The 25,599-nt window shown below is 35.1% G+C and overlaps 1 protein-coding gene across 1 annotated transcript in view; it reads left to right on the top strand.

The window, feature by feature from the left end:
• Window positions 1-25,599, top strand: part of LOC118193848 (bicaudal D-related protein homolog) — a 287,866-nt gene that overhangs the window by 247,326 nt on the left and 14,941 nt on the right. Inside the window, exons 6-10 of the mRNA XM_085818676.1 lie at window positions 1,008-1,094; window positions 2,080-2,295; window positions 3,621-3,746; window positions 6,929-7,065; window positions 12,035-12,155. Of these exons, the coding sequence (XP_085674802.1) occupies window positions 1,008-1,094; window positions 2,080-2,295; window positions 3,621-3,746; window positions 6,929-7,065; window positions 12,035-12,155 (687 nt within the window). The remainder of the gene's footprint in view (window positions 1-1,007; window positions 1,095-2,079; window positions 2,296-3,620; window positions 3,747-6,928; window positions 7,066-12,034; window positions 12,156-25,599) is intronic.

Below are 25,599 nucleotides of genomic sequence, written 5' to 3' on the forward strand. Positions count from 1 at the left end.
GGCGAGTATTCTTAAACTTAAGAAACTTTTCAAACAAGTGACTTCACTTACTTCTGTTATTTACATTCCAGCTCATTGTAACCATATGTACTGCCGATGTGTTCTATCTTTGGAAATCCGAGTCTTTTGTTTATGTAATGGATTGGATGATCTTGATTGCAAACGATTCTTCTGCTGAAACAAAATTACTGAATCCGCTATGCCGAAAATTTTTGAATAACTAAGCTTTTAAAGGGAGAGAAAAAATACTTTCATGAAATTTAATAAACTTTCAGAAAAATCTTTAACTAAGAATTTCTCAAATGTAACCAAGCTGGCGAAAAGTCGCCAAATCTCACCAAAATCCTCTTGACACAATTTGTTTTTCAATTTTAATTAACAAATTCGGCTATATGAAAGCAATGTGTTGCAGCCGAAAATAAAATACTTTTATTTTCCACACGCTAACATGTTGCCATTCAGTAAAGCCTAAGATACTTCAATCTAGAATGTTATTGTGCAATAAAGTGAGTGATTTAAGAGCAACACAGTTCTTAAGAATATTGGCGTAAGTGGGAAGAACGTAATATTAAATAAATAAAGTTAACACATAAAAAATTAATAATAAAAAAGTTAACCAACTTACTATGAATACTGAATATTAATTTCAACTGAGAAAAGACTGAAAAAAATACAAAAATGTATTCAACACTTAACACTACAACGAGAATTCTAACTATATGCTGCCATGCAGCTTTTACAAATTTTTGATTTTGTTGTTGAACTATGTGTTACGCAAGTGTGAAGAAAACGATGCTTAGTAAGAAAGTTAAAAAGAAAAAATAAAGAAGATTAGTAGGAAGGAGTGCAAGAGCAGACAACGAGCTCAGCGAGAGAGTAAGAAACCTTAGCAAGCCCGTTTAGGCAATCGTTAAAATCTGAAACTTTTCAAATTATATTTTCTTAATAACTTGTCTTTTTTTATTTATTTATTTATTTATTTATTTTTTATTTTTTTATCTTTTTAGAATCGCTTGCCGGATGATGACATAGAATGTGATGATCTAGTCTTACCGTTTGCTGGGTTGTTCCCTGAAGGCGATGAAAACATGAAGGTACTCCATCATAAATATTTACTTATTTTAATTATTTATTTCCTTAAATAAATTATGTACCATGTTATAGTGTTTGTAAACATTTGCACCCTATCTTCTACTTTATTAAATAATGAAGAGTCTGAGAATGTTCCTTCCACCATGGAAAATCGGTGGTACCTTAAACCGTCAAATTTTGAATACACATAATCCTCCAACCGAGCATGTGCGCCTCGAAACCGGAATTTTTTATTTCGAATTTTCTCTTTATTTATTTCACATTTTTTGCGAATTCAACAAACTTTTTAGATATGAAAGCTTTATATAGCTTCTCGACGAAATGTAAACTTTTTGTGTTTCAAGTTTAATCAGAAAAACTCAGAGATATAAAAGAAGCCTGTTGCCACTCGGGAGAATGCAATACAGTAGGCGCCATTTAATGCGATCATCTTTGCCAATGCTATTTTGATAGCATAATCAAAATTAATAAAAAATTAACTAACTTAATATAATATAACTGGAAACATATAAATAGGCACTTTACAGCATTTTAATTGCGAGGGAAATTGTATTGCTTGATATGCTTGGTTTTGTTTCGGAAAATCACTGGCAGATATCTTCTGCCATCATCTGTCTAAAGAAGAGATACCTGTATCTAATCGCTCTTGAAATCAAAAGACTTATTAAAAAATTGAAAGAAGTGTATTAAAAAACCTGCAGTATTTATGGGGTGACCTAATACTTGCCTGGTACATTGTGGGTCCGAAATCATGCAATGTTGCGAAATGGATTTATTCATTTTACGATGATTTAGTGATCAAGTGCTAATCGAGTCTTCGTTATACTGAATTTGCATCTGTTGTATTAGTCTCATAAATCCATACCAAAGCGAAATCGTTTCTCAGCCACTCTTAACGATCGTCTGGGAAAAAAGAGAGAAATATAAGTTTCCCCCATTTTTTCTTTTAAATGCGATTCTTAATCTCGATATTCTTCTCACTTTCAGCATTTGGCTCAGGAAGTAATCGACATTTACCACCAGCTGAGGCGGCTGTGTCTGGAACTTCGTCGTCGGAGGGACAATGTGTCTGTTGACAGCGGCATCTCCTCCACTACCCCCGAAGAAATCCAGGCCAACCAAGTTCGAGTTGGTATGTTCAACAACCTCCTGCAAGAATTCAAGAGCCTTATTGAAGACCTCTTGTCTCAGGGCCCAGATATGGTAATGTATACCCTGAACTGAAATTCTTAAAATGCACGTTGTCTATAAAAGAAGTGTAGGACTTCGGATTAAATTCGCAAATAAACTATGATAGTCAATAACTATCTTTCCTTCTTAAAAACCACGCCCTAACAGTCAATTTTTCTCCTTACCTACTAAGCGTACTTCCTCATTACCATGTTGGTTGATGAAATAAAAACAGATTTATAGTCTAGTTCTCAGAGCTAGGTTAAGATCTCTTAAGAACATTCATATGACAGTCTAGTTTTCATTATTATCATAGATTTCAAACATAACCGTAGTTAATCAGAGAAGATAAAGATGCACACGTGTAAGTGGTCGGCTCGAAGAAATCGTTGTGCGAGTGTTATATTTACGCTTCTTTTCTCTACATTCCTTCGCTATGGCCTCAGTTTAGCTGCATCATACATTCGCCGCCCAGAAAGGATGCTGATTACTGACGCCGTACCAAAGGACCCAGGTTCGAATCTCTTAGAAGACATGGACGTTTGTAAGCGTGTTTTCTTGATGCTTATTTTGCTTAATCGTTAATCCACTACTATGCTTACAGGAATGAGTATGTTGAGGTATTACATGAAAGAATGTTTGCTGTGGTGTTCTTTTTAAACTCAATACCTCTCCTTTGACAATATCTCCAAAAAAACTCCAATGAAGAACAAATACGCAGGGTAAATACTCAGGAAAAGAAGATGGCCATTCTATTAGCTCATCGCATTTCAGTAATTACATCGCACGAAACGCTTATCTAAGCAAATCTAAGTGTCTGAAATCATGGAAGTAGGCAGCTATTTCTCTGGAAAATTCTGACTGGTACATCTTGGATTTGTGAAGTTCACCACTTGTTACAACTTTCCATATAAACACAGAAAGTAATGGTCGTTTCAATAAAAGGAAGGGTATAGAGTATCCTGCGTTATTAACGCAACACTGAATACTTTTTTCTCTTCTATTTTCCTTTAGCTTTCACCAGGATGGAAATGAGGTTCGGAGAACAGAGTTCTTGAGTGTTATACGGAGAGCTTTTGATGGCGAGTATTATTGCCTCTTTCAGCTCTGGGAGCTTTGGGACTTAAGCCATCAGTAGTTAACCATTTTGTTAGCTAATTCAATCGCGCATTTAGTTAAATTTCAGCCAAGCTCGAGCAGTCTCATGAAACTCCGCCAAGAAATGGGTAACTTTATAAAAGATTTTAATTAAGAGGGTAAATAACTTTGAGCTTATCTACAGTTAAATAAGTTTACTGCCTAATGTCCATCACTTACATGTTTATTTGCTAAATTAAAAATTCCTTCATTTTTTGCAGCCATGCCTCGCTTGCCAATCGGTCGCCGAAGAAACGGCTAATCTGGAAAGACTTCAGAAAGAGCTGCAAGAAAAAACTGAAACTCTGAAAGAGAAGAATGAAGAAATATCAAAATTAAGCACAAAGGTAATGTGTATTTCTTTGTTTCAAAGTAAGAAATAATTTTACTTTAATATTTAAGCAGAACGGAATTAGGAACTGAAGAATGAAATATTTTCCATTCTTGTTGAACAACTATTAACCAATAATACTAACAAATTTTGAGCCGCTAGTGTAAATCTATAGCGCAATTCATGTTTTATCAAATTGATTGCAGTGGAACCATTGATCACGAACAAATAAGCTCAATACATTTTCCAAATGAAAAATGTTTTGCGATACAAACAAATAAGCAGGCAACAAAGGATACTCCAAAATGCAGTGGAGGAGATGTCTTCAGAGAAAGACGGAAGGGAAGTTGTTCCCAGTTATTTGATCTGCGAAATTTGTGCAAAATCGGGTAAGGGGCAAAGGCTCATAGAACGCTATCACCCCTATTAAACAGTAGTAAGCCGTAGCATAAATATTTGGAATGACAGTGCCATATTTTGCTTTTAGGAACATTTTAAAACGTAGAGAGAAACAAATCACATAAACAAATTCTAATGGAAAAAAGTGATGAGTGATTCTCAGGTAGAGAAGAGTGATGTTAAGAAGTAAAAAAAAAGGGGGAAAGACTACAACTATCTAATATTTTTACGGAACAGTATTTCCCTTTCATACAGAAACGTTTTATGCCTTTGTCTTCTTCGCCGTTTACTACTTACGCCATCAACTTTTCTTCCTATAGATGTAGTAAAATTTGATTCATGCTTTCTTATGTCTTATATGTTTAGTATTATGTTAAATAGTGTGTTATATTGTTACGTGCGTACGGGGTCGTAATGGATTGAATGCATACAGAACCGATGATAGCTTGGTTAAATTTATTTTCTCAACAGAAACATTTTATAGTTCTGAACTTTTCGCAAACGACTGGTACAACTCTTTTCAATATGACAGAGCAGAATCACTAATTACCATTTCAAATTGCTAAGACTATTAAACACAAACTCAAAGCGAAACTCATCGCAACAGATCTCTGTGATGGAGATATTATTCACAAAATCTTAATAGAATTCATATTCTAGAAAACATTAGCAGGCTTCGGTATCGGCACGCAAGCAAATTCCAAAATTACTTTAATTAATCAAAAATAGAAAATATTTGTAGTTTAATGAATTTTTTGTAAGAATACTGGATTGCAGTTCTAAAGCAAAGGAACATAATAAGAATATTAATAATATATTTTCAGGCTCTGAAAATTATAAATTGCAAAAATGCAATGAACAAATGTAAACAGGGACAATGTAATAATGTGTACGTAACATCCTGCCAAATGTAGCAAAATTATGAATTAGTGACACTAGTAAATCACGAAATGCAATACCATTGAATGGAAGGGAAAAATTCAACCTCGAATGATCCTAATTTATTTATTAACCGACACCTCATTGCTAATTCAAAATGACGTCAAATATCTCAAATTTTGAGATTAAACATCTCGGTGACTTTTTGTCACACGAGCGTGAAATTCTTGGTGTTTTACTTTTTATAACAAGGGCAAAATTTTCCTAAATATAAATATAGGGCTCGGAAAAGAGTATGAAAAGTCAGATTTCGTATTTGATACAGAATTCGTTTTTCTTTTAATTTAAAGATATAAAAATATGAATCTTTGTTTCATTTAGAACAATTTTATAACTGGAAGTATATGTTTATGACCAACGGTTGCGAAAATAAAGGCTGGGTAAGCAAATCTGTGAAGACGGTGTATATCCATCTGTAATAACAATTAATAATTACGTTATAACAATCGACCGTTGATAATTAAACGCGTTTATTTATTATTAAATTATTTAGTTTTCGGAATCCTTGCCCCCTTTTCTTTAACAATTTGAAGCCAAGCTTTGATTTATTACGACACTGAGTCGTAATAAATCGCAGTTATTTCCTTGCACGTCTCAAGAACTGAAAATGTAACTACTGTAATAATTTCAAATCCTAGAAGGATAAACAGTTTCTTCCATCTGTTTTGTGTCGTATGAAAGATAAAAAATGTAGGACAAATTTTAGGTTGAGGGAGTACATTGTAAATGGGAAAAAAAAAAAAAAAAAAACACTAACGATAGCCACTTTAAGTTCACATTGACCTTATGAACATGTATGGTGGTGAGAATAGGCATCTTCGAAGGAGGACAATTGGGGCACTTTCATCTTCTCCGAGTTCGAATAAAAAACTGAGTTTTGTGTTGATGAAAAATCTTCTGTCGATGCCCTGTGTAATGATTATTTTCAAAAGATGGATATCTATTATTAAACTCTAATTTAGTTGGATGGAAAAAAAAAAAAATATCTGTAAGGATTACTTTGAACGTCTGGCTTTGGTCCGACTAAAAATTTTTTATCTTATTTTGTTTTATTTTTCATTTTTCCCTGTCCGGAAGTTTGTTAAGAGTATTTATATTTTCTTTTGAGCGTTTAATTTTCCGTGTTTTTTTAGTTTTCCGTGTGAACTGTTACTTTTAACTAATAATTATGTTTTTTTAAATGTTTGAAGTTTATCTGTTTCTGCAAAAATCATGTCTTACATGTTTTAAAATAAAGAAAATAAACAAATAATTGCATTTTTACCTCCCGCCAACCTATATAAATAGCTAAGTGCGGTAATGCTTTTGGTCCAAAAGTTCGGTCGCATGTTATCAGAGAATAAGCACGAATTAGAATTCCTACAAGACGATTTGAAAATGATGTCTGTCTGTGTGTGACAATTTTTTCATCCAAGTCAACTCTTCTATCAAACTTCTAAAAATTTATGTTTTCCATATTGAAGATTTCTGCATTCATAAAAAGAGCTCAATAGATTTGGGGTAAAACTGGAGAACGAGATGTGATACTTTACTCGACCTCATAACAGTCTTTAATAGGCAATCGAAAGTGGTATTTTATTTGAAGGTCCATAAGAGTTTTTAATGAAAAACTATATTAAAATGTAATCCAAAAATTTCAGAAGTACTGAAGGTTTTTATATCAATGGGAAAAACATATTAGATTTTGTCTAAAATGGAAAAGTTATAAACCATTGGCATCATAAAAGCACTTATTTTAAAATACTCGAGGCAAAAGCAACAGTTAATTTCAGACTGCGGGATTCCCTATTTCAAACACTGTGATTTCTATGCTGACTTTTATCCAGTGTAGTTTGTTGTTATACTATATCTCTCTTTCAGTTAACTGTTCAAGAAACAGAGCTCGCCGCTCTGAGAGAAGAACGCGACCATCTGCGAATAGACGTCGATAGCAGCGACTGGGCCAAAGACGAGATCGTGAAGAAGGCATGGACAATGCGAGATCAAGCTGTTGCCAGGTTCCTCTCTTATTTTTATTGTATTTATATTTTAAGATCACATTACATTTTTGTCTCGCTTTATTACGTTAGAAGGACTAGCTTTACTGCCATATTACGAATCAAATGTTTGCAACAATCCACTCGATTGGCATTATCTTGTCAGTGCAGTTTGCATATTTCTTATCTCTATGTCACATTCTATAATCTGTTATCAATAAATAAGGTAAATGAATTGCTGGCATGTGGTTGTTGCTACTTGTTGACTGTGAGGTCAGTCAGTCAATCATCGTTTGTAGAGCCATATGGATATTCAAACACTGCTGAACATCCAACTCAATATAAGCGTTTTTCGGACATTGCCGACATCTAACACAAAGTAAATAGTTTCTGGACATTATCGACATCCAACGCAATGTGAATGGTATTCGGCCACTACTGATATCCATTGCAGTGTGAACGGTTTTTGGACATTGTCAACATCCAACGCAATGTGAACGGTATTTGGACACTGCTGATATCGAAAGCAATGTAAACGGTTTTCGGAAGTGACGACATTCAGCGTAATGTGATTTCGGGCATTGCCGATATCCAGCGTAATGTGAACGCTGAACTCAACCGCATCTCACAAGCTACCTTCACCCAAAGTATGCGAGACTTCTACTTGCGTTTTGAGAAGTGAGTGCATAACCGTAGGAAGCTAATATTTATTTTGAAAAACAATAAGCTGTATTATTGCATAATGTGGAAGGATCTGTCCTGGAAATAAATCATGAAATCAATCATTCATCATATTTTTAATCACATGTTGTAATAATATCGATTCTTTTTATTATATTGGAATCAGGCTAGTAGTAATCTTACGATAGCCAGAGTGCTGTATGAGTAATTCCGCGTTTGTAAATTGAATAATATGCAAAAGGATGCGATTTTGAATTTTGTCTATTGCAGAAACTGTCCAACTTATACGTTTCTCTCTCTCTCCCCCCCCCTTTTTTTTTCCAGATTGCTACCGTATTAAAAAAAAAAAAAAAAAAAAAAAAAAAAAAAAATTCTTGCTGTTTGATACCTACATTGTTAACTTCCCAGCATTTCAACCTTATTCGCTATTATGTTATAATTAAATTATAAATTATATTGAAATTAGAAGCACTAATGTAGCATGCATGTATCATGTTTACAATATAATACTCGTTTGATAACAAACAGCAAAAGCGTTTAGTTGAATCAAATCCTTTTATTCTGAGCTATATGTTAGACCAAATTTCAAACTCGCTGCCCTTGAATCATTTATGCAGCTTGTGAATACAGTTCAATTATGTATTTGTTGCAAAGATTTCAAAATATTAGTTATTTGAGGTCCGAATTTGCATTATTTTCATTACCATTAAAACGAACCTAAATAAAGCACCAAAAGATCTCTTAAGTGCAGCTAATTATTTAAAAGTGGATTAAATCTAATTAAAAAATTTGGAGCTACAAATTTTATTAAGCTTTGTTCCTACTAGTCGGAAAATAAAAGTCCAGTTACGAATTTTTGACCTAAAAATAATATTTTTGTTTAGGAATACTATATTTATATGCGAACAACTTTAATCGTATTTTTGTAATTGAAAATTAATAAGAATAGACTTCGATTGACCGATGAACATCTAAAATCTGTAATGAACATTAATTTCTAGTAATTTCTCTTTAAAGACTTTCAGGCTTTATCAGAATCGAAATGCCATCCAGTATCAAGCTATAGTAAAGAAGTTTATAATCATTTACATACAAATATATGTATTTTTATGTACCTTGAAGAATATGTACCTTGAAGAAAAATTTAATAAATAAGAGAGAGAGACTAGGTTGTAATTATTTATTCTTTTGTCTCACTTGTAAATTTTCTCTGAAAATTTAGGAAGTTTTCATAGTTCGTTTATTTTTAGTTTAAGTTAATAAGTTATTGGAAGAGTAATTAAACATTCTAGACTTTTTTATATAAATGCCAGTCTGAAAATTTAATATTTATTGTCTAAAAACTGCGTAACCGACAAAGATGTCTTGCAGGTACCAAATAGATTTCAGATAGAAAATAAGTGTAAATTTGATTTTTTTTTTTTTACTTTGCGATATTATTATTGCTGTGAGAAAGTACTGGCATGGCCAGCTGTTTTCAGATCGTGCATTCGAGTCTGCACGCAATTTGAATTTGAGGCTATTGTAGTTCTTTAAATGTTAGACTGTTGTTCCACGTCTGAGCGTACTGGAAAACAGATTTTTGTATACCCTCTCGTGCACTTCTGCCGCCAGATCATTGAAAAATGCAGTTACCGTTTTTCGGTATTCTTCATTGCCAACAAAGCGATTTCTGTCCAAAAATTGCTCATGCCCATGGCTGCAACTGAGTTAACGAAGTCATGCTGCCAACTGTTCAGCGGGCATCCTTGCATCTTGACTCTTTGGAATAAATTTTGATTTTTATGAATGTGTAGTGCAGTTAATTACTTTAAGGCTAGTAATTCTGAAAGCATACGTTTAATACACTTTTACTGTTAAATGTTGTATTAAATATGTAAATAAAGTTTTTATGGGGCTTAAAGTCGATTTTCTCTTTGTTAAATATGCAGGGTTCTACTTGTATAGCAATTTAACTCAATGTTCTTCAGATCCTACTAGACCGAGAAGCGAGTTATCGCTCCAGTCTGAATCAAAATGTCAATCAAATATCAGTAAGTCTTACGAAGGTCAAAATAACCTTCTTAGCAAATTTTGAAATTTAACAGAAGGCACTACATAAACATAAACTGAAATTTATATTTAAATATCTCCCAATCGGAGACTAAAGTGAGTGATTTAATTATGCTGGTTCAAGTAATTATCGGCGTGCTTTTTACGTCGGCTAGCAAAATGGCTAAAGAAATAAGCATTGGCAAAGCTGGCGAAACGCTGCCAGAAGCTCTAACTCTAAAACATTCAAACTCACTTAAATGCTCAACAACTAATTTGCCTTCTGCTGAGGGCTGCGGAAAGCAAATGTTACTGTAAAGTTTCAAATCATAATAATTGGTTAATTAACATATAGTCTTACAAATAGATCAAAGGGATTTTGTTTTAAAGAAACTCAGAAGATCGTTATAGCCTGCAAGTGCTTGAATAGACACAACGGCTGCTTCAGAGCTTTAGAGAGTCTCATTTTTTTAGGTAGCATAAAGTAAGTAAAAGGAGGAGGAGAGAGAAATACTACAAAATCCTGTTTCCGTTTTTGCTTGGGAAGAAGAAACAAAAAAAGGCAGTCGCTTTGAACTCCAAAACGAAGTTCGAGGTATTGAGTTCTACTTCGAATTTTCCTCAAGTTGCTACGAGTACATTAATTACTGTGAGAAAAGCTTTTCTAGATACAATCCGGTTAAGAAGCACATAAGACCTAAAAATGTACATCTCGTATTTGACGAGTACTGTACTGTCTAGCTAATTAGAACAAACAACAACAACAACAAAAAGCACTTTATATGTTCGAATTAAAGTTTTGTTTAAAAAATTAACATGGAACTTTTATTTATTTCTTTGCATGTAGTTCGGACATTTTCTAGATTTGGTTCATTGATGGGCATTGAGACGGGCGGAAAATGAACCTTCCCAGGGGGCAAAAACTCTAGCTAAGCCACTTATACCAGGAGACGTCAGTATAAGAGTCTGATTGACCGCGAAACAGATTTTTGTAAAATGGGTCTAACAGAATGTGAAATTTGTATCGTTTTTTAGAAAACGTTACAAATTTGTTTATTACCAACTTTTTTACAAATTTGTTACCAACTTTTTTACAAGTTTGTTTGTTACCAATTTTAGTTTGGTAGCGAAACAAAGACGTTTTCATGAAGAATAGACGACATCTATCAAATATCCTCATATTTGAAAATGGCAAAAGGTTTGGCTATATACTCTCTATACCTCATGCAAGACGGAGTAAATTCACACACTGCAAATGTTGTTCTTGATTTCCGCGTTTGTGTTGAGCGTCGAACGGAAAGTGAGTGTAGTAATGATTTTTGGAAAAGTAAACGACTGGTGGTGACAAAACGACGTTTTCAAGTACACATTGCTACAAAATGTTTTCCTTGCAAACAGACCATTCGCAGATTATGGCTGCATCTGGAAACACTGGCTCCGAGAAGATTCAACAGCAACAGGTCTTCCTTTACGCATTCAGTGGCTTATGTAAGATGCATTCCGCCCACATATTACAAATGTGGCTCTTGATTTGCTGCATGAGATTTTTAACATATAGTAAATCCTTCCCAAACGCGAGGATTAAGTCGTTTATACATAGCGCGGACGACAAAATTGCGTTCCGCAGTGTTAACTTTCTGTACGAAACTTGCCTTCGGTATAGCTCAGATTAAGAAAGTACGCATATAATTTAAACAAACATAAATATTGTTGTAATTAAACAAACGAAAAACGGTCTTAATTGAACGGTTTTTTATTACTGTTTAATAAATGCGGGATGCAGTTACTTTTTTAAAAGGCTGGTGATTTTTGCTCGGGACAATGACTGACGCAACTCTAAAAGTTTCGCGGTAAGGAGTGCAGAGTTTTTGAATACCTCTCACTAAGTGTCCCTTTGTTTCTTCATCTGGGTTAATCTCCCTTGCAAAATTATACAGTTATTGTGTCTTTTTTAATAACTCGTTTAAATTCTTGCAAGTTAAGTGCACCTTACCTTCTTTATTATCAACACTGCTTTTACTGTCGGCTGGTGTTATAAGGGATGGAGAAAAGACCTTATAAAATGACCCAATCGTATGTGCTGTCTCACTGAAAACTCCTTGCTGATATTGGCTGGAGGTCATGTGCTAATCACATTAGAATTATTTTGCAACAGATTCAAAATTTTACTGTCTCATATTATACCTCTATCGTAATCTCCTTGCTTTTTGTAATATGATGTAAATTGAAATGCTTGTGATTTTTTGTTTTTACTAAGTGCATTTCTTTTCCTTTTTAGGAAAAACATCGTCGAGATAGAACTCGCTAAAACTCGTATTGAATTGATGCATATCAATAGTCAACTAATGGAAGCAGTACAACAGAAAGTTGAGTTGTCCCAACAACTCGATCAGTGGCAGGTAAAATAATCGGCTGAAGTATTTGTTTTGAATTACTGCAAGATATGTTTCTTGTTATTTTTTAAATTAAGTCTGCATTCTTTAACTTCTCTCTGACATCAAGCTTATTAAAAATGAAAATTTTTTAATATAAGGAATCTGAACATAAGCATTTAATATGCTTACAAATTTCTTTATTTTCAGAAAATGGAAAATATTTTTACATACTTACAAACATGCAATAATTACTATTTAAGAATGCTGAGTTTGATTTGACCTGGCAAGACTGGCTTTTTATCACTGTCAATTCGTTTTACAAATTAGTCGACCTGGAGCGGAGCGCAAGGGTTGGTTTTGTTTGTTGGGTTACGGCAAAGTATACTAGTTCCTAAGGGAAAGGATGTCTTCGGGGAGGACTTTTTAAGGGAAACTGGATCGTATACACGTTACACATGGGAAAACCACGAAAACGCCCATGCAGTTGACACGTTCGCCGAGATTTGAACTTCTGATCGAACTACCAGTGTTCAGCAACTTTTACCTCGCAGCCGCTGATAGGCTGATAGGCAAAGGAATAGCGAGTTTTTGATTGTGAAACCTCATTACAAGAATGTTGAGTGTTACAAACTGATTTGTTAGGAACGTCATGCAATCTTTTGACGTGAAAATGCACCTAATGGAACAAGAAATCGCAGATTGGTAAAGAAATTTGAGGACATTCGCTTGACTGATGACATTAAAGCGCCGTGATCTCGATCCACCCGTTTTTTTGAAAACATTGTTATTGCGCATGACAGTGTTATTGTAAGTCTCAAAGAATCCGAAATCGGGGAGTCGGATCCCCCTATACCGACAATGTTAAATTGGCCAGTTTTGATGTACCTTTTCTCAAAATTTTGCTGTAGACACACGTTTGAAATTTGTTGTGTAATTAAAGTAGCTGATGATACTAAAATTAGCTTTTGTAATATTTTGAGTTTTAGACCTATGGCTCTGGTGCATATATCTATCATCAATATCTGATGATACTAAAATTAGCTTTCGTAATATTTTGAGTTTTAGAATAATTTATAGAATATTGTATTAAGCATAGTAAAATTTAGCACTTTTCTCACTCCGCCCCCCCAAAAAAAATTGTGATTTTTTTTCATAGTTATTATAAAAAGCTCATTTCAGTAAATATAAATATTACAAAACATAATAAATAAGTTGTGTAATTAAAGTAGCTGATGATACTAAAATTAGCTTTTGTAATATTTTGAGTTTTAGACCTATGGCTCTGGTGCATATATCTATCATCAATATCTGATGATACTAAAATTAGCTTTCGTAATATTTTGAGTTTTAGAATAATTTATAGAATATTGTATTAAGCATAGTAAAATTTAGCACTTTTCTCACTCCGCCCCCCAAAAAAAATTGTGATTTTTTTTCATAGTTATTATAAAAAGCTCATTTCAGTAAATATTACAAAACATAATAAATAAGCCATGAAAATTACATACCTGTTCCTGAGAAAAGGTACATCGAGTATAAAAAATCACATTCGGAGAAAAACTCATTTTCATGTAAAAATCCTCATTGATCAAAGTGTTCGGTGATAAATTAAAACTAGATTTTTTTACAGTTCTAATTTTCATAGAAATTAACGTATGGTATTTTTGGAAAGCTAAAAGTGTAGAGAATTTGAAAATGCCAAAATCCCAAATCACCATTTTTGAAAGATTTTTTGGCTTTCCCTTAGGAGTGAAAATGAAAGATATAAAAGACGAAATTGAACCTGTCATCAGTCACATCGATGCGCAGATATGTGAGAAAGTGATTACGAATTTCATCGATAGAATACGATACTGTAAAACAACACTGGAGGACATATACCGAACACTATTTTTTATTCGTAAATTGCAACATTTATGTATTATAAGTACGTAAAAATTTTTCCATTTTCTAAAAATAAAGTACACTTCTAGCTATTAAAATTACAACATGAAAATGGAGTATCTGGTCCGCACCTCTTAAGCAGAGGTATCACCAGAGCCATAGGCTAAGAAATTTTTCTATTTAAAGCAAAACCTCAATGAATATAATATAGCCAAATCATAAGTTTAAAATACCTAGTATGAATTTTGAAGTCCTCTGACTAAGAGATGTGTTGGCCTCGCCAACATCTTTATTTAAGATTACATTACAGAGTATATTGAATCATAATACAATATTTACTATAAGAAATTATTCGGACAAATATTAAATATTTAAATATACATTCTAGAATTGATCGTCACAATGAATAAAATAGGAATGTTACATCATTAATTGAATTAAGAAATACATTAAATGAAAATAGTAATATTTCAAAGGAAAGATACAATTTACAAATACAATTCTGACTCATTATGATAAATGTATTCCATAAATGTTGCCAGAAGAGAACGTCTCTTGTACTAGTTCATTACTTATCGTTGCAGAGTTTCCAAAGTTTGGTTGAAAACTTCTCGTCGTTTGGTTGAGACGCTTGGACGTTCTATGATCATATGAAGAGCATCTGCAGATTCGTATCCGCATTGACATTTAGAAGTCGTTTCTTTAAGCTTGAATCTATTTATGTAGACCGGAAAGGCTCCGTGATTGGTAATAATTTGATTGAGGAAGAAATCACTGAGATGTCGTTTTCCCGACACCTTTGGTAAGAGCATATATATTGGCGTCCTGTATCTTCATTATTCCAATTTCTTTGCCATATAGTTGAAACTTTGATCTTGGCCATCCTGACGATGTAGCTCATTGGTGGAGTAGATCCCTTGTTTGGCTAATTCATCAGCCTTTTCGTTACCAGTAGATCCTTGATGTCCACGTATCCAGTGAAGTTTTGCGTTTGTAAATGATAATAATTTCTTTATCTCAATAATATTCTTATTATAGATATCAAATTTACCTACAGACTTTAGAACGGCTTGGCTGTCCGAGTATATATGCGCAGGTCCGTGATGTGTTTTAAGCCATAGTAATGACGATTTTAGTGCTTGAGTTTCGGCTTGATAAACTGAGCAGTTCTTGTACAATTGATACTTAAATTGTTCTTGACAGACTCCATGCCAAAAGGAGCAAAAGCCAGCTCCAGTACCATCATCGTTCTTGGAATCATTAGTGTAAATTTCTAATCCATGATTTATTGGGGACTTATTATCCCAACCAAAGACTTGAATTTGGGCAGGATGAGAATGCCATTTATGAACTGGAAATTCTATTTGTTCTCGTGTAAACTCTAAATCTTCAAGTATGAAGTCAGACCAACTTCGTTTGGTTCGTTGAATAACACTTTCCATATCTAGTTTAAGATCAAGTGGAAGAATTCCAGCAATTACTTGGAGGGCTGCGGTAGGAGCAGTCTTGTAGCTTTTAGTCATAGCTAAAAATGCTATACGTCGTATAGAGTTTGTTTTATTTCTCATCTTAACCGTAGGAGGGTGCCACCATGCTGGACACGCATACACTATTGTGCGTTCAATTGCTCTTTTATATAGTTCTTTTAGAACTGGTTTCGGCAATCCAGGTAATCTTAATAAATTGTTCATTAGTTTGCAAACTTTGGATTTGATAAAGTCCAGATGCGGTAGCCAAGTGAGGCATTCATCTATTACTACTGCAAGATATAGAATTGATTTTTGTCTCTTGATAGTATGTTCATTCATCTTTATTGTTTGTGCCGAATATGCAGCACCTCGTTTCTTGATTGCAACAAACACTGGCTTTTCTGGCGAAAATTGAAGTTTACATTGGAATGCCATTCAGATAATTTTTGTAATGCCAGTTTAGCCCTTATTTGAATTTGCATATGCGTTGATCCAGTAACTAATAATAAGACATCATCCGCATAAGCTTGGATATGAATTTCATCTCCAAAATCGATTCTTAATGCGGTGTTCATCACTATGTTCCAGAACAGAGGTCCAGAGTTAGAACCCTGGACACATCCTTTTTCTTGCTTTTGAGAATATTGAACATTATTTATTTCATAAATGATGCGCCTATTCTCCAATAGACTTTCTATTACTTTATAGATGTTATGAGGGCAGCCCAGGTTGCGTAATTCTTGTAAGAGAAATGGCCACCAAATATTATTAAATGCACTTTTAATATCTAATGAGATGACGTTTGTATAATTATAGTTCCGTCGGTTTTCTTCTACGTGGGTTATTATATCTTTAATTGCATCCGAGGAACATTTACCCGCCGTAAAGCCATATTGTTGTTCACTTAATTTTGTATTTGAGACTAAAAAGAATGTCAGTCTATTAGTAATGAGTTTATCATATACTTTGCTCCATGCATTAAGCAGGCAGATGAGACGATAAGCATCGGGTAGTTCACCGTTTTTCCTTTCTTTTGAAAATAATACTAATTTTGCTGTCTTCCAGCAATCGGGCAAAGAACCGCGGCGGAAGAGTTCGTTAAGTAGCACTGTTTGGAGCTTCGAATTAGCGTAGTAAACTTTTGCTATGATTTCTTTTGGTATATTATCTATACCAGGTGCCTTGCCGGGATTTAGTGATTTAATTGCATGCTCCACTTCTTGCGCCGTAAAAGGTACATCATTCAATGCACTATAATGATTCTTTAATTTATTTCGAATTTGTATACGATACTCCGTGTCTTCGCTAGTTATGTCTTTAGGAAAATGATAGTCCATGAACAAGTTTACTGTTTCTTCTATGGTAGTGGTCTTAGTTTGATCAGGTTTTCGTAATGCCTTTAATTGAAGAGGGGTTTGCATATGCCCCTTTGCCATATCATAATGTACCCCAAACGGAGTACTTGGACTTAATCGTTCCAGATATGATTTCCAAGTTGTTCTTTTGGCCTTCATAAGCTTTCTTTTATAGAAAGCGAGATCGTTTTTGTAAATCTGTTTGTAATGAGCCCTCAGCTCTTCATCATGAGTACATTTTTGGTATCGCTTTCTCAAAGCTAGGACTCTTTTCCGAAGAATGGATAGTTCCGGTGTCCACCACGGGACTCCTTTATGTTGCGTTCGGACATGTTTACCTTTGGCCTGAATCGCCAGGTCACAAAATTCTTGGATTTTTTGTGTCCATTTGAGAATTAAGTGATTAAGATCCACCATATCTTTGATTAGTTGAGGATCTATAGATCCAAAAAAGTGCCCAAGTTTTTCCTTGAGAAGAAGCCAATCCATTTCAGTTTATTTACTTTAGAGCTAAATACAAGTACTATTATAGTACTTGTATTTAGCTCTTGAGTTATGAATTATATTTTGATACATTATTTCAAAGTATATGTAACAGTGATCACTTAAAGTGATACTGTCCATCACTTTCCAATTTTGGATGAAGGCCATAGAAGATGCTGATCTGGAAGCTGTAATGTCTATCCAGCTTTTACCCCTAGAACAATTATAGGTAGGGGGACCGTCCGGATCATTCTCGATAACTAGTCTATGAGTTGTTAGGAATTCTCTGAGCGTTCGCCCTTGGGGATCCTCGAATGGGGAGCCCCATAACTCGCTCTTCGCCTTTAAATCTCCAAGGATTATAATGTCATGACTATTATCGAAATATCGTTCCACTAAATTTAACAGAATTATTAAGTCTGTTAAGTCAGTAATGGGCTGACTGTAACAATTAAAAATAGACAATGTCCTTTGTTCAATCTTCAAGGTGGTAATGATTAAGATTGATGATGCAAATATATTTAGTACCGTAATACGTGGATTAACCCCTATGGTTGCCGTTTTAGGATGTTCATTTAGAGAATAAATAACTTTAGTTTGGATCGGGAAACCGACCGGTTTATCATTTATACAATAGGGTTCTTGAACAAGAATTAAATCGTATTCAAAAATACAAGTTTTAAGCTGTGCAGTTGCTACGTGTGACCTTGCCAAGTTGATTTGCAACGCTTTTATACTATGTATGGAATTAGTATTATTAGCCATAATTTATTTTCTTGTGGAGATCTTCTATCTCTAGCAATCGGCTAGGACAGTCTTTTGAGAAACTAGAATGCTGCTCATCAAGTTGCTTATCGCTATTTGCATTTCTTTCTGCACAGTTAATACATCGTTGGTAATTGCTTTCACAGTTCTTATGGGAATGTCCCACTTCTCCACAATGTCCACATGCTTCTTCTGTTTGACATTGTTTTGAAATGTGTCTATATTGACAGCATTTAAAACACTGTGTTGGTCGTAAGTATTCTCGTCAATTGAATCGTTCCCAGTTTATGCAGAGTTTGCGCAGTTTTAGAAGATGCTTAAACACGTCTGGCGAGGTTTCACATATGCTATAGAAGATGCAGCACCTCGTTTCTTGATTGCAACAAACACTGACTTTGACTTTTCTGGCGAAAATTGAAGTTTACATTGTAATGCTTATTCAGATAATTTTTGTAATGCCAGTTTAGCCCTTGTTTGAATTTGCATATGCGTCGATCCAGTAACTAATAATAAGACATCATCCGCATAAGCTTGGATATGAATTCCATCTCCAAAATCGATTCTTAATGCGGTGTTCATCACTATGTTCCAGAACATAGGTCCAGAGTTAGAACCCTGGACACATCCTTTTTCTTGCTTTTGAGAATATTGAACATTATTTATTTCATAAATGATGCGCCTATTCTCCCAGGTTGCGTAATTCTTGTAAAAGAAATGGCCACCAAATATTATTAAATGCACTTTTAATATCTAATGAGATGACGTTTGTATAATTATAGTTCCGTCGGTTTTCTTCTATGTGGGTTATTATATCTTTAATTGCATCCGAGGAACATTTACCTGCCGTAAAGCCATATTGTTGTTCACTTAATTTTGTATTTGAGACTAAAAACAATAGAGTTTACCATTTTTATGCTTGATTGAAAACTTAACCGTGAAGCCATTACCATCAATGCCTTCATTTTGGGCTAAAATAGCCTCTTTGAATTCTTCTTTCGTCAAATCCTTGGGAACATCGTTAACAATGATCTTGGGCAGTCGTCTTGTAGGACGAACTATTTGAAATTCGTTTTTAAGTTCTGGTAATGTACCAATTTCTTTTTCAAGAGTTTCCAAATCTTCCGCTTTATTTGTCTCTATTAAGAGGCCTCCCTTCGCCACATTTTTAAGTCTCTTTACCCCAATATGGAGTTTTGTTGGATCTATTGTTTTAAGAAGCTTTTTCTTAATGTTATCTGATTTATCCCCTTCATTCGTGGGGTATAATATTGTAACGTGTTGTTTTTCCAGGCGTCTCCGTGTTTTGGAACTATCTTTAGCTGGACGTTTAACCACGTCCGCATAAGAGTCTTTAATATTAGCATTTTGTTGATGAATTTGTCCTTCTAGGTGTGCCATTTCGACACACTGTTCGGTAAGTAGGTTGAACATCAATTGAAATTGATGTCTAATATCTGCTGCTACTGCTTTGTTTATGCCAGAGGCTTGTTCGTAAGAATTGTCTCTAAGTTGGCAATGTATGCCTGTCCCTCTTTCAAAATGTCCTTTGAATCCATAGTTAATCAATATACAGTTAAATAGTCTCTTATAAGATATTTTGCACTAGGTCTGTAGACCGACCTGGTACCCTGGGGTTCACACCAAGTCAGTACGTAGTATGCACTTTATGCTCAGGCTTTCGACCCTCCCTGGAGCCCCCCGACCTCACCAAGGTACCAGAGCACTTAGAAAGCGTTAAAATCAAAACTGAATAAATTAATATTTATATCAATATCAAGAATCACACGATAATATCGCATTTTAATTGCATACTAATCGCATTTCAAATTATTAAAATTACAGCACCATGAAGAAAAGCAAATACAAAAAAGATATTTATTGCACGTAAACAGTATGGCATGAAGACAAAATGGATAAATTTTTAAGCAGTTTGAGTATTTACATGGATGTGAAATTGGTAGAAATAGCTGCCATCCCTGACAGATAAAACGGCCCTTACCCAGTTAGGCATGAAATCGAACTGGGCTCGGATGACAGAAACGGGCAGCTCATTCCATGCTGCTTCAAATCTATGCCACACTTTATCAGGTTCAATGTTTCTTCTAACCTTCTTCGGAAACATACAAGGACCTGACTAAGAACAGAGAGCTTACTAAAGCTATGTTCACTAATTGTAGTAAGTAGACAGGATACAGACGAAGGGTATACAAAACCCTTTATTTTTCTTTATATACAATGACTTCCGTACTTCGGAATACAATGACCCTCCACTCGGGGTCTAACGTAAAAGATATCAAAATAAAACTCAACTCTAATTTAACTTTAGAATAATACACGTGTAAGATTGGCCTTATAATAACAGGAAGCGTATGTAGCACAGAGACTGTGAACACTACAATACGTTTAATTTATCAAGAGGATTAAAACCTCTGGCCTGGAAGGCAAATAGCAACTGCGTAACTTCTAAGGTAAGCGGCCTGCTTCGAACTCACTGCTTCCTCCCTTTCGCTTGGCAAAAAGGCCACACTTAAATACTTGGCGTTCGCCAGACAAACTTTGCATAAAAACCTTCACGCTTATAATTCTGGCCGGAAGTAGAAAATAAGAAGTGATAGTAAAGATTTAAAATAAAATAAACGTTAGTAAAACTTAAGATCCTTACATACTTCCCGCCAGAGTTAATTAGTTTGAAACTGAGGTCTAAAACGACCTTGTTGAAAACTTTTAGCTCTAGAATATAACGCGAGGCCAACCTTTTACAATCATAACTTCGTTAGAAACTAGAAAATTTAAAAGAAAGAAATTTGTTACAATAGCAGCTCCCAGGATCTACAACAATCTTTTTTTTTTCATCTGTACTGCATCTAACCAGGAGCTTTATTCAATTCTGGTTCCTTCCAGAGATCTGGAAGGAAAACTAGTTTAATGAAATGTTCCACAATGACATTGCAAATAACATATAGAATATACTTCTCTTAACATTCTTATTTCATTCATGACTATTTTAATTATCTCTCCCCGTGCTCTCTGACATGTGTTGTAAAAGAACACCAAACACGAATGTGTTTCTGTCTACGTGTGCCACACTTCCTCCTACAATCAAAACACTAACGTGTTAAAATTCAACATAACGAGACCTCTTAACACACCCTACTTTCAACTCTAAACCCTGAGGTACTATTCTAAAAGTGGCTAACTCTAAAGTGTAGCGTCAGAGAGCCTAACTACATCATTCAACCTTTACCACATATTCGCCATGATTTAATCTTTACAGTCACACGAATAACAAATTTTTAACATTACTTTCACTTTTACCATATCACGGTATTTCTTAACATTTAAAATAACAGAACATATCAACATGGCGTTAATTTTGCACATTTGAAAACATACATTAGTAGTACATTGTTAACTTCTATTCTTTTCAAAGCAAGTGCCAATTCTTTCTACATTGAAATAATACTACATTTCAAAAAGTCTTTCAGACTAAAACTTCTCTCTTGCTAGAATGTTTTAAATAAAATTTATACAATAGCTTTTTACAAAAATTTAAGTTTACACAACGCTATTATACATCAACTTTAGTTTTACGCGCGAGTAATTGATAACATAATAAGAAAATCGGTCACAACTCATTTCTCGCCCTTTTGGCGATAAAGGTAGACCTCGCATGAGGTAAAACTTCTTGAAATCTGCCACTTGCAGTAAGAATGAAAGATTAACTTAAGTTTGCAAAGTAACATAAAATTTTACTTATCTTTGTGATATTCGGACATTCTTTTCTGGGCCCAGTCTTGAAAGGTAGTGCAGATTGTTGTTTGATTTATCCTCCTTCTTGTACGGGCTCGCCCTTCAGTGCTTTCCTCTGGAAGCTTCCGTTTTTCACCAGTACGGCCACCCTTGAACACCTTCCTTTTCCCCTCTGCTTGTGGTCTTGGCCGTTTGAAGGCAGCTGGTCTTGGCGGAACCGGGAAACTTCTGTCGTGATCCTGCTTGGACCTCGTTGTTGGCCGTTCAAATTTTTCTTGTACTTTTTCTCCGCCGCTGATGGCCCTTCCGCAGTTCGGCGACTTTTGCTGCGGAGAGTTCTGTCGGATGAGTCGATCTTCCGTTTTAAAGCCGGGTTATAGTTGCCGTCATTTCTCCTGGTCCTCTTCACATCCGTCGTCCATCTCCCTTCTTCATTCTGGGGGTGTTCGTGAACTCTGTTTTCTGGACGGTGGAACGGCTTCTTTTTCTTTGTACCTTCAATTTTTCCGCGGGGCAATTTTGTTTTCACTTGCTTCTGTCTCCCATTGGCTTGCCCTTGTACTTGTCGTTTTCCCACCTCTGGAACTTGTACCTGCGGTGTCTGCCGTGCCGGATCCTGCAAAAGATCTGAAAAGATTTGCATTTTATTACGATCGAAGTAGGGCTTAATTTGATCAATATTTGCGGAACAGGTTTCACCATTTCTGGCCTTTAACACTACAACAGCGTGAGTTATTCTTTCTATAACATATGGTCCTTCAAATCGTGGAAAAAATTTGGCAGTTTTATCTTCTGGTGCTGAAGAAAGTGAATGCTTAATTTTTAGAACTTCATCCCCTACTTTATAAGTTACTCCCCGTCGTTTCAAGTCATAATACAGTTTTTGTTTTCTTTGTGCTACTTCAGTATTCTTCTTTGCTTCCTTAATTAGTTTTTCTATATCACCCATTTTAAATTCTGGGGCTCTTTGTTGCACATAAAATAATTTATCTAACGGTGTTATAATCTTTCTGCCTAGAAATAACTCAGCAGGAGTTTTGCCCGTTTTATCATGTTTTGCGGTCCTAAGGGCGAAAGCAAATTCATTGACATAGTTATCCCAGCTTTTATGAAAATTTTTAACATAACTACGGATAATTTTCACTATATTTCTGTTGACCCGTTCCGCTATATTTGATTGCGGCCGATACGGGACCATTTTTAAATGACGTATGCCCAGTTTTTGGCACATGTCTTCAAATATATTACTTACAAATTGAGGACCATTATCCGATATAACTTTTAGGGGCGCCCCGTATTTTAAAATATATTTATTTAAAATAGAATCAGTAACTAATTTCGCGGAGGCTCGTTTTAAGGGAACAATTTCGGTCCATTTACTAAAATGATCAACCATAACAAGGAGATAGCGACTTTTATTTAACTGACTTTTTGGGAAAGGGCCCAATAAATCGATGCCAATTATTTCATTTGGAAATTCGGATTTAATACTATTTAGAAACCCGGCCGGGCGGAAATTAATATAATTAACGGCTTGACATGTTGGGCAGGACTGGACATACGCCCTTGTTAACTTTTGCAGTTCAGGAAAGTAGACTGCCTCGCGTACGCGTTGGATAGTTTTTCGAATACCAACATGAGAAGCTAAAGGGCTGTCATGGAGCTCATGCAGGATATTTAATCTAAGACTAGCTTAGATAACAGGTCGAAATTCGTTGTTGGAATTCGTAGTTTTTGTATAAAATAATAGACCATCTATTAGTTCGTAATGGGCCGCCCTATTTCTTATCGCCACAATATCTTGGTGGCTAAAATTTTCAGGATCCTTCAAATACTCATAAATACTTCCAAACTCAGGATCCTTACCCAGTTCGGTTATTACAGTTTCTCGGGAATTTATTGTGCACGCTGTAAGCATTGCAACTTTTACGGTATTACCCTGTTCGTCTAATTTAATTCGTGATAGGGCATCTGCTACGATATTTTCCTTTCCGGGGGTATGCTTGATTACCAGATTATATTCTTGCAGCTTGAGTGCCCATCTTATTAACCTTGGGGATAAATTTTTCCCAGAGTACAATCTAGTTACCGCCGCATGATCAGAATATACTGTTATCGGCGCCTTTCCAAAATAGACTCGGAACTTTTGCACTGCTAACAGAACTGCAAGTGCCTCTCTCTCGGTCGCGGAATAGTTTCTTTGTGTTTGATTTAAAGTTCGGCTAAAAAATGCCACTGGCTGCTGATTTTGCGAAAGTACCGCTCCTACCGCATAATCCGAAGCATCCGCTGAAATTTCTAAATTTTCATCCTTTTCAGGAAATTTCAACACAGGGGCTTGCGTTAATGCTTGTTTTAATTTTTCGAAAGCACTATTGGCTTCGGCCGTCCACGAGAATCTTGCCTTTTTCCTTTTTAATTTTAACAATGGCTCAGCGATAGCCGCAAAATCTTTTATAAAGGACCTATAATATGAACAAAGTCCTAGAAAAGAAGAGAGCTTCTTTGCCGTGTTTGGAGTCGGATACTTTTGTACAGCGATTATTTTTGATTCATCTGTCTCGATCCCTTTTTGCGATATTTTGTAACCTAAATATTTTAATTCAGGGGCTGCAAATTTGCACTTTTCGACATTAACTTTTAGACCGGCCTCATTTAATAAAGAAAACACCTGTCTTAAATCCTGTACACGTTGGTCTAGATTATCACTAGTAATAATGATATCGTCTACATAGATAAATGTGGACATTCCAAAAACAGGTCTTAACACAATGTCCATGCATCGCTGAAATGTTGCTGGGGCCCCAGAAAGGCCAAACGGCATACGCAAAAATGCATAAGTGCCAGACTTGGTTATAAAAGCAGTCTTAGGCACGTCCTCAGGCCTGACCCCTATTTGAAAATAACCATTCGTTAAGTCTAAAGTCGTCATAAATTTGGTTGATTTTATGTTCCTTAAAATTTCTTCTATGATCGGTAACGGATATACCGGATATTTCGTTATGGAATTTAATTTACGGTAATCAATAGCGAATCTCCACCTTTTTGGATGCTCCAAAGGATAATCATTATTTTTCTTACATAAAACCACCGGGCTAGCTTAACTACTTGAGATGGGCGTTATGACCTTTTTACGTAGCATATCGGTAATATGCCATTCTATAATTTTTTCCTTATTCTTATCATACCGGTATGGTTTTTGACGAACTGGCAATGCATCTCCGGTGTCAATACTATGGTTAGTAACCTGAGTAAATCCTGGAATATCACTAAATAAGGAAGCATATTCACTTACCACTTGTCGGATTCTATCTTGCTCGTCATTAGGCAGGTGGTCAAGATTTAACCTTGGCGGTTCAACCTTTTCTACACGCACTGGTTTCATTGTCAGCCTAAGGGACGCTTCATTAAAATCCAGTGTAGCTTGTGCGTCTGAAAGAAAATCTATTCCTAAGATTATATGTGCTTGCAGATTCTTTACTATAAAAAACATCACCTTTACTTGTTCGTCCTTGATACGGATATATAAAGGTACTTTACCTACGCACTTACATTTTTCTCCTTGCGCCGCTAACACTGTCGTATTATCCGAATTATATATGCGGTATTTCCGAAAATACTTCCTAAAAAAATCTTCTGCCACACAGGAACACTGCGCGCCTATATCCAGGAGTGCGGTGGCTGGGATATTATTCACCAACACTTCAATCTTCGGAAGAGTCAAATTTTTCACCATTACTGTATTTAACTTGAAGGAAGAGG

Source organism: Stegodyphus dumicola, chromosome 1 (genome assembly GCF_044657685.1).
Source record: "Stegodyphus dumicola isolate Sdum_Otavi_A_Nest chromosome 1, ASM4465768v1".
Lineage (NCBI taxonomy): Eukaryota > Metazoa > Arthropoda > Arachnida > Araneae > Eresidae > Stegodyphus > Stegodyphus dumicola.